At 40.9% G+C, this 10,661-nt stretch overlaps 1 protein-coding gene across 1 annotated transcript in view; it reads left to right on the top strand.

The window, feature by feature from the left end:
- Nucleotides 1–680: 680 nt before the first annotated feature.
- The window catches only part of LOC128664603 (rho guanine nucleotide exchange factor 40), a 339,695-nt gene continuing 329,714 nt past the window's right edge, over nucleotides 681–10,661 (top strand). The window contains exons 1-2 of the mRNA XM_053719420.1: nucleotides 681–716; nucleotides 915–2,724. Of these exons, the coding sequence (XP_053575395.1) occupies nucleotides 681–716; nucleotides 915–2,724 (1,846 nt within the window). The remainder of the gene's footprint in view (nucleotides 717–914; nucleotides 2,725–10,661) is intronic.

The raw sequence follows: 10,661 nt of genomic DNA, 5'->3' as shown, positions 1-10,661 counted from the left end.
CTCTCTTTTTGCAGCTATTTTGCCTGCAACAGAGAAGAGGTGCTCAGATGGTGTTGAGGTGCCTGAGATGCATAAGTAGGAATTTTGCCAATTTTACCAAGGTGGGATATTTATCTTTGTTAGCTCTCCACCAATGCAAGGGGCCTCTTAAAGTAAGCCTGGACTTCTTTCAGATATAAAAATATCTTGAATATCTATATGCAGTGGTAAATAACTAGCTATAAGGTTAGGGAAAAATATCTAGTCAGCTCTTAAAATAACAGATATATACTTATAGAGGTTGAATCTGGTACATATTCCAATTAATTAAAAAGATTAAAAAAAGATTTAAAAAAGTCAAAAGCTCTAAGGACTATATATCAACAACAGGACAAAGCCTTACACATATCTATACAGTACATTATTCAGCAATAGCATGCAAACAGATAATAGTGCACATCAATTCAAATACCTCCAATCAATCTAGGGTTAGGTGTAAATAACAAACTCAGCACTATATAATGCAAAGCATAGTCCCGAATCACCTGATTTAATATAAACAATATAAATGATGACTCCTATTTGTTCTGGGTTGCACATAAGCCATGAGTAGTTCTAAACTTATACTGTCCTGAAAAAGTAAAAGGTAAACATCTGTAGACGTCCTTTAGGCTAAGGGCATAACCATTAAACACAATACCATGTGCAGGAGCTCATTGAGTGAAGCATCTGGTGCTGTGTGCAGACCAACAAATTGCAAACCAACTGATCGATAAGATTCGTTGACAACTATTTTCATAATAGATTATTATCAATTAGTTGTTGCAGCTCTAATCACCACTAAATACTACCATGTAATATATCTCAAGATTGTGATTTTAGTAAAAAAAATATTGCTGTAACAATAAACATGCCTTTTGTGCTTTCTTTGTTAGTTGCAGTACTGTGGGCTGCTGTTCCGACATGCTGGTTGGCCTCTCTGCATTAATGAAAAGGTTGTCCTGCAATTGGCGTCTATAGATTGGAGACTACTCGAGCCCGGAGATTTTTACTTCCAGGTGGTGCCGTATTTAAGGAAGACACCAAGAATAGTGTTAAAATGTCTGGCTCATGATCTACATAACATTGAGGAGCTGGTGGTTCCAGAGGTGTCCTATACCTCTATCTTTACTCTGGAATGGCTAGAATTCATAAATTTGAGAAGGATGGGAACTTCTTTAGAGAATTGCCTTCTGACGTCTGATGACCAACTGTTCAGGGTGCCCTGGGATAGGGTTGTGAATCCAGAATTTGTAGGGAAGCTTCCAACACTTGAACAGGCCTCTGAAGTGTCAACTTCTGGGAGCAATAAAAGACAACAGCTCCACATGGAGGATTCGATTATCCAGCGAAAAGAAGATAAGAGTCAAATAGCTTCTGCCAGTAGTGATTTCCAAGCTCCAGAACATATAACTTTGGAAGTGAAAACTGTGGAATCGAATAGTGAAATTGAAGGAGAATATGTGGAATTAGCAGATATCTCTGTGCAGAGATTAGGACCTCAGATGGGTTCCCTAACTCAGTCTATAGCCTTAAACTTCAAAAGTCACCAGAAAAACACACAATGGACACAAAATAAACAGACAGTTGTGATTGGAGACAGTCAACCAAGCTCCTCGTGGTTAGAATGCTCATCAGTAAATACAACTCCTTGCTCTCTTCTACAGTCTAATGGCAATACTTTTATGGGCCAAAGCTTTAGACATATTACACATTTTTCAGAAAGAACTTTGGAATCTAGCTCACCAGATTATGTTGGACATATGGTGAATGAGTCTGGCATACAAGATTCCAAATCCCGTGATCCCCAAGAACACCAATCTTTGATCTATTCTGCTTGCAACCAAATGCATAGTCTGGAATGTAAATGTTCGATGGATGAAGATATATCTATGATATCTGCACAAATAAAACTGGACAGTGGTACTGGAGAAGCTAATAGCACACAAATATGTGAACAGTCAGATTTAAAACTCAGTCAAAGTAGTAAATCTTTTACTTTATTACAACAGAAAGGTGGAAACATCTTTATAGATGCTATAGAAGATGTCAGGAGTGCAACAGGTTGTTTACAACAACAACCTGCCACAGACCATTACAGTGGACAAGATCTACTAATTGAGGTCTTGGAATCTTCCCAGCAAGTGCTTAGTACTGGGGATATCGGTCAAAATGTGCCTTTAAGTTCCTTGGATAAAAATATTTGTCAGTTAGAAATAACAGATAGAAAAGAATCTGAAAATGTTGTAGGTTCAGAAGAAGCCTTGACTAAAGGAGGGAAAGATCAAGATGGAAAATCTGGCCTTAGCATTCTATGCTCCTCAGTCAGTGACACATCTCTGGTTGCAGTGGAACACAGCCAAAGTGCCTCTATAAACAATGAACTGGACACAACCGACACCAGTATAATTAAAGAAAATGCTGAAGGTGTTATTATAGAATCTATTGTCAGAGACTTTGAGGATATCAGGTCGGAGAGAAGACTATCTACAGAGACGCTAGTTGAACAGGACCCAAGTAAGGATGGAAAAATATCTTACAAAAATGACCATTTACAGAACTGTCTGCCTCATACAGAATATTCAGTGTCTGGTTCAGATATAGTGCTAATGCCTTTAGAGACTCTTCATGAGGATACAGAAGAACACCAACGCCTTTGTGAGAAGAGTACAGAGGAACAACCTTCACATGTTGTGACTGAGACAGGTATCTCGTTCATGTATATTGTAACTTATGTCTGTTAAGGGAGAAAAATATGTTTAGAAAGTGAGCCACCCAAGCAAATATATGAAGTGTGTAGATAGTTTTGTTATTTAGGCATATACATTCGTGCCTTTTAGCACTAAACAAATGCTGAAGATGGTGGTCTAAGTCGTATTCAGAAATGTTATTTATTCTTGTGAAAGCGCAATACACTAAGCTCTGTGAAAATCTAGATCTTAGTGTGTTGCACTTTCAGAAGAAATAGAATGAAGCAGAATTGATAATAGATGTACATTTGAAAATTGTTTAACATGTATGTTCTATTTAACTCACAAAAGAATCATTTTGGGTTTTATGTCCCTTTTAATACATTTAAAGGATTACTTTCTGTTATAATTTTTAGCCAAACAACTAACATATTAAAGTTAATAAACATTAATTAAAACCTACTGACCTATATTTTCTCCAAAACTAAGTTTCATAACGTTATAAAAGTTATCTTTTATTCCCCGATGATGTCACGTTATCCTGCCCACTATTTTCAGCACTGTGTGTTCAAAATACTTAAACCAATGAAATTGTGTTTAAAGCGCCATTTTGAAACCTAGGTATTGTAAACGGATTGGTACAGAGCAACGGATACCCACGGAGTGGGTTTGGAAAACAATTACATTTGCAGACAAGATTTCTGATATACGGTAGAGATATGTTAATGAAATGCTATTGATAAAAAGCGTATTTGGGGTAGTTAGTTAGTAACAGGCATAGAAAATATTTACTTACAGTGGCCCTTTAAGGAGCATAAACTTGTGTGTAATATATCAACAGTTAAATGCTAAATTGCAAAAGAATCTACATATGAATGTTTATTTTCTGTCTTGGTTCATGGCAAAGCCTCTTCTTTCCTTTACTGAAGTCAGATATAAATATGCTACTGGTGTTATAAATGACCTATTAAACTAAAGGAAAATCACTGTGTACAATGTAACAGGGCTAGACCTCTGAAGACTGGAGAATTGTAGCAGAAATTGTAAGTTTAAGAGTTAAAGGGAAAGTGTACTCCAGGCAAGCAGCCTGATCATTCTAATTAAAGCTGATTCAGGAATGCCCTTTAAACAGGGTTGGGCTCTCGCCCTCTCTTCCCGCACTGGGAGGCTTATTTCTTTTGATGCCTCCTGTTTATACATTCTTTCTGTAGCCAGTAGTTACAACAGGAAAAACAGATATTTCACATGATGAAATAAAGCTTAAGAATCTATTTCTAAACGGCTGAATACGCTCCAGTAGTTAAAAGGGATACTTGGGAACCCATTATGCTTAAACAGAATTTCAAAATTGTACTCAGGATATTTTTTTGCCTTCCTATTTATTTTGAACCTATATAAATGGTTCAATTGATATTTTGTAGTTCCTTTTGCTACTTTTGTATGAGCTGTGCTTTTTTTTTTTTGGGGGGGGGGGGGGGGTTACCCTCTAGATTGCACTTCTGGATAATTCCGTCTTGATCTCTCAGTTCAAACAGATTCATTGATACAATAAATACACCGGACAGCTGATATATCATTTTTATGACAATCACCACAAAAAACCCTCATTGGAAAGAAGGGGTTCTCTACAGTCTCTATATTTCCTATGGTATTCTGTATAGCTTGTTCACGGCAGCTGATTCATCTTTGTATTTTTAGCTAATAGGCTGGTTAGGTAATATAGAGATTGGTGTCACTGCTGTTCATGCCTTTAGTTAGTCTACTCTAGAATGTGTATTGTTTAAAAGATAGATACTCCCTTTATTACCCATTCCCCAGTTTTACATAACCAACATGGTTATTTCCATCTTAATGGGAGGAGAGTCCACTGCTTCATTCACTACCTGTGGGAATTCAGGACCTGGCCACCAGGAGGAGGCAAAGACACCCCAGCCAAAGGCTTAAATACCTCCCCCACTTCCCTCATCCCCCAGTCATTCTTTGCCTTTCTTCACAGGAGGTTGGCAGAGAAGTGTTGGAAGATTAAAGATGGTCTCTTATGGGGGGGAGGGGGGTAGTACTCTTCGAAATGGGACTAAAGTTTTAAGTAGTCCTGTCAGCCTCTCAGTGAGAGCATGGATGAGTTCGGAGATGCAGGGAGAGTCTTTCTGCGAAACCATCCCGACTCATATTAACAGCTCCTTAGCAATCAGCATTGACGAGTTTCGCTGCCTGCTTTGTTCACTCAAGTCCATGTCAGAAGCGCGGCTATCATCTGTCACACTTGACAGGCCATGTTCCTGTTCCACGGCATGGATTCCGGTAAGATAGTTTCATTTTACTCCAATGTGTGAAGTGTAATGTAAACAAAGAAGCAGGGTCTCAGTGGGACTCCTTTATCTTATGGAATCAAGGGTTAATATCTCCTGGGGGGGGGGTTATTGAACAGGGGGACTTTAATCACGTTTGTTATGTGATTCTGTCTGCTAATGTGTAGTGTCTCTTGGGCTCGTGGCTATTGGAACATAATGGCCTTTTTAAAAGTCAGGCTGCTTGGTCCTTGTGGCATTGGCGCTTTTTTTTCAGGCCTGCATGGTGTACCTTGTGACTAGACACGGTCACGTTTTTAGTTTCCATTTCCGTATTCCTGCCCGCGTGGCGAAGGCGAGAGTCTGTTTCGCTAGTTGTCTGGGTCATAGGAGGTGGTGAGTGCCCCAGTTATTGGAGGTGTAAGGTGCCGTTTTTATTTTTCTATCCATAATTTCTATCCACGTTATGGGGGATTCTGATTTTTTGGAGACGGATGTCTCTGATTCAGATTCTACTTCTTGTGAAGAGTATGAAATGGCCCGGGTTATCCACGCCCATTACTTATGTTCCGCATGCCGCTTTAGAGTGATCTTTTCTCCTGAAACAGGTAACTTAGAGTCCACCGAGCCATCTGCCCCTGGGGACTCCATATCCCGCGAGGCGAGTACCCTAGAACCTTCTTTGGCTACGCAAGCAGGTGTCCCTAATTCCGTTACTCCTTCTCCAGAAGGCGGCTTGTTTCCTCCAGAGGTTACGGCATGGTTCCACGTGGCCATATCTATGGAATTGGTGCATTTACAACTTCCAGGAAAGGAGATGTTGATGAGATATTGTCCGTGTTCTGTTAACCAGGGCTCGTCAGATGGGGGATTGTCTGGGTCAGATCAGCTCTCTGGGGAAGCGGTTTCCTCTGAGGCTTCAGGGGCCCAATTCTTGGGGTCGTCAGTTACTCCAATGGAGGTAAGTTTTGCTTTTAGTTATAGACTGGCGTGCCTTCGGGTCCTGCTACGGCGTGTTTTAGAGGTTCCGGAGGATCCCAGTCCTGATGGGTCGAGAGGTCCTCGGTCTTCTGTCCCGGACGGCAAGCTGGATTAGACCCGGGGGGCGGGGGGGGGGGGTTTGATGTAATCTCCTTGCGTCTCCAATTTACTCTTTTCTTTAAGGTATCCTATTCCAGTTCTGAGCTTTGGAAGATTTCGATCTCTGACTGGCTGGTCCTGTTATTGTGTCTGTTCTTCTTGGGCGTTAACCTGTGGGTGTTGCTTTTTAATTTGATCCTGTTAGGATGCATTTTATTTCATTTTAAAAGCTCATGTCTGTCATAATTTTTTCCTTGGGAATAATTTTCTTCTCTGGAATTTGATACCAGCAATTTTGTGGTCGCATTGGCGCTTCCGCGCAAGTTACATGGAAGTTAGGACATTATGTTCTATAGTTTGCCTGTTTTATTGTCTATCCCTTCTAGGGTTTCGACTTTCTGTGGCCTTGGGCAGTCCTTGGGTTCCCTATGTTTTAGGCCGGTCCTGGCTGGGTACTAGTTTTCTGTCCCTGGGGGTCTATATCAGACACGTGGTGCCCGTTATTACTGGCTGGTCCGGTTGGGGTGCCGAGTAGTTCACTCTTGTTTGAGTTTTGTTTTTTTTGTTTAAGAGGCGCTCAGATGGTGTTGAGGTGCCTGAGATGCATAAGTAGGGTTTTGCCAAAGTGAAATATTTATCTTTGTTAGCGCTCCACCAATGCAAAGTGTTTTCCTCCTTAGCAAGTTGTCCCTCAATAAAGTAAGCCTGGACTTCATTCTAACACAAAAATATCTTAAAATTCAATATGCAATGGTAAATAACCAGCAATAAGGTTAGGGGAAAAACATCTAGTCCACTCTTAAAATAACAAATATATAATTAAAAAGGTTGAATATTGTACAAATCACAATTTATTGAAAATATTTAAAAAAAGAGGGGGCGGTGCTAACCGCCAAACAGGAGAGACGTGCTCTGAGAGAGCACTCTAACATTTATATAATATAGGCACAAATAAGGGATATTTTTTTTCATAAAACCTAACTTATTCCACATCAGCTAATCTCTCAAGCAAGATTGCGGAGGAAGAAGAGAGAGTCCTAGCCTTTGTCACTTTGGGAAGTGGAAAACTTGTTGCGCTCTTTCTAAGCACCGCTCATAGACTGAGGAGCTGACACACAGCCGCAGTAGACTAATACAGCTAAAGAACTCACAGCCGCAACACCTGCTTGGACCCGAGCTAAGTACTACCTTTTTTTTGTTTATACACTCCTGCTGCCCGGAGGGTCGGGACTCCGCTCCGGTGCAGCAGATTGACACTATACTTAAGCCTACGAGTGGAGAGCTGCTCAGAGCTGCTGACTAGATTTGCCCCACTCTAGGTGATAACCTCACTTCGAAGCAGCGATTAACTTGCCGGTACATCCCGATTGCTCCCTGAGCCATACCGAGACCTGTAACAGCCATTGGAGGACACTTGTGGGCTATATTGCGCCATTAGCTTTTAGGCGCAAATCTTCGCATTTTGAGGCCTGGACCTCTACAGCCCTCCTGGAGCCTAAGCGGAGTGTGCAAGCTCTGACCACCATCTGATATCCAAAGAGGGAGGTAAGATCCTACTACTTTGAACAGCACCACATATAATCCTCTCTGTTGCTGATAAGCAACCAGAAACACGGGAGTGAGTTAAATCACAGCTAAACCACAATTTGCCATAAAATCAACTCAAGCTATATTGGTCGCTGATATAACTGCCTAAACAGCTTGAATTAACTGTGGGACACTTACGGCTCAGAGCTAACTTGTTTATTTATCTCTCAGGCTGCTAGGCTAACCTTAAACCTACCTTATTTGTAGCCAAGGGACAAAATCTCTGTATACTGGACAGTCAGCAGGCATTAAGCATATACTTATAGGTTCCATATTTATATAAATATTGTGGCACCTGATACTTCCCCTATACACAGGAAAGTTTATACATCTATGAGAACATTTGCAAGTAACAGAGACCATTTCTTATAGTGAACAGAACTACAGAACTTGTTACTACGCACTTGTGTGCAGGCAACAGCATCTATCTAGATCCCTTGATATATTTTACCTCCAGGGGGGAAAATATTATGGAGTATATTTCCCTATAGTGAACAGAACCTCTGGATCAACTGCGCTCATCTATTATCACTGAGTTAATTGTAGCACAGATCACTAAGTACAGCTACACCCAATTTACCTACAGAACATCTTACCAGGTACTCCTGCATTAGCAACTGTACCCTCCTGCAAATTGATAAATGAGCCCTTAGCTACGCAGCCAAGTTGATGTTAACAATATTATCCTACTTCTGAAAAAGGCTTACCTACTATTTCACGAGCTATGTACTAAGTCTGTTTGCTGAGCACCCTTCTCTCCCTTTTCCTGCTGTCCATAGTGTCAGTGGGTCATACCCACGTGCCTTTTCCCGTGATCGCCCTGTGAGGGCAACCTCCACGAGAAGTGGTGCATAAACAAACTTATATTATTATACTAAGAGAAGATAATTCCCTCTTTTTCTTTGTTGTGAGGGCCTCTGCCCCAGAATGAGAGGCTAAGATAACAAATTGAGAGGCAGGAACCCACCCCAATTCGTTCATGCTATAAGAAGCGTAGTTATAAAGATTCCTTGTGGTGCATTGCTGGTGACTCGGGATGCCGTGGTGGGTGAAAATGTCACACTCAAGCAGAAAGAAAAACAACAAGCAGCATAATGAAGGCCCTAAAAGGACTGTTGCAGACCATTTTCATAGCAAGTTTTTATTGGAGAGAGAACTGTCAGATGATGATTCTAGAGACTCTCCATCTGAACAAAGAGAAGAAGGAATGCACTCCCTAGGTAAAAATGTGGCCTGCAGTTCAGAAGATGCCTCCCTCAAGGCTCTCATTAACTCCCTCTCTGCCAAAATGGATTCACATCATTCCTCTCTGAAGCAGGAAATTAGAACATCAGTTGCTGACCTTAAAAGAGATATCTCTACACTTGGTGAAAGGACCGATGATCTAGAACGCAAGCACGAAGACCTGTTGACAGATCATTCTAATCTCCTCTCATATTCCCAAACACTTGCAGAGTTGATTTCGGACCTTGAAGTGAAATTAGCCGACCTTGAAGATAGGTCGAGGCGTAACAATGTGCGCCTCCGGGGAATACCTGAAAGCGTAACTGCTGCTGACCTACCTGCATATATCTCTGATCTATTCGGGATACTGCTAAATAATCCTCAAGATCCTGAGGCTAAGGTTGACAGGGCTCACAGAGCAATTAGACCCAGGAATTCCAAACAGGCCCTGCCCAGGGATGTCATCGTTAGGCTCCACTATTACACCTATAAAGAGAAACTCTTGAAGGCGGCCTTTTCTAATAAAGACTTACCAGATCCCTACAAAGAAGTGCTATTCTTCCCAGACTTGTCAAACCATACATTGGCGAAGAGAAGATCCTTCCAACCTATAACCCAGTGCCTTAGCAAACATTCAATTAAATATAGATGGGGGTTTCCTGTGAAACTATTCTTTCAGCACGAGGATCTATCTTATACTATATCCAATCTACAACAATGAATGGAACTATTAAATACATTTAAATTGCTGCAGATTGCTTCTGGAGAGTCCACTGCACAGCGAGATTCTGCACCTTCCCAAAGAGAGACCTTTGCTCAAGATCCCTCACAATTGAACTCTTCTTCTCTCAGGATAGCTGCTTCCGAATGGACCCCAAAACCAAGGCGGTCGTCTCCTGCATCCAAGAGACGCAACATCAATCAGCAAGACCTCTAAACAGCCAAAGATGTGCATTTGAACCATAATTTCCTCTGTGTCGTGGACGCAGATCTGTGTCCCCGACTGGTTGAAAAATCAGCTACCTACATCATATATCCTTTTTCAGTACTTATACCTTAAGCTGCCTTCTTTCCTCCCTGTAGGTTGAACGTCGACAGGTGGACTGTTTATCTATAATACGTTAACTTGTATTTGTTTTGTTATAATGAGTATACTTGAACAAATGTTATGTGCACTTCTACTAATTCTGTCAGTCACAGTCTAACCCTAGTTTTATGCCTACTTGTTTATATATCACATAAGTATAACCTTGGTATATGTCCTATAGCTAGGTGTGCTATTCACACTCTTTAATTTGTAATAATCATTGCTACACGATACCAACTGAGTGTACTGACTTGCCTTAGGAGATAAAGGGTAAAATATAATTTATACGCAGCTTAATAGTTAATCCCCCTTCCTTTCTTTTAGGCTCCCATGAGCTCTCTCTGTACCTTAGGTATAGCTAACATAGGCTCATTGGATATGTAATCCCCAACTTAACCTAACATACAGATGACTAATAGAGTATGGTCCCTTATCTCTCCTAAGCTACCCTCTTTCATCCATACAGGCTCCAGGTAGACTAATAGACTAAGAAAACATTTAAGTAGTACCGCTCATTCGCTAGTTAATATTCGGTGTCCTTAGATAATTATGTCATGCTCCTCTAATTTTCACGTTAGTTGGCGACTTGAGATAACTTCATGTTAACAAACAGATCTACCTTATACACTGAGCCTTGTCATACGCCTTGATACTGAGGGAATTAGATATACATCACTATTCGAGTGC

Source organism: Bombina bombina, chromosome 1 (genome assembly GCF_027579735.1).
Source record: "Bombina bombina isolate aBomBom1 chromosome 1, aBomBom1.pri, whole genome shotgun sequence".
Classification (NCBI taxonomy): domain Eukaryota; kingdom Metazoa; phylum Chordata; class Amphibia; order Anura; family Bombinatoridae; genus Bombina; species Bombina bombina.
This window is presented reverse-complemented; position numbering and strand designations above follow the sequence as displayed.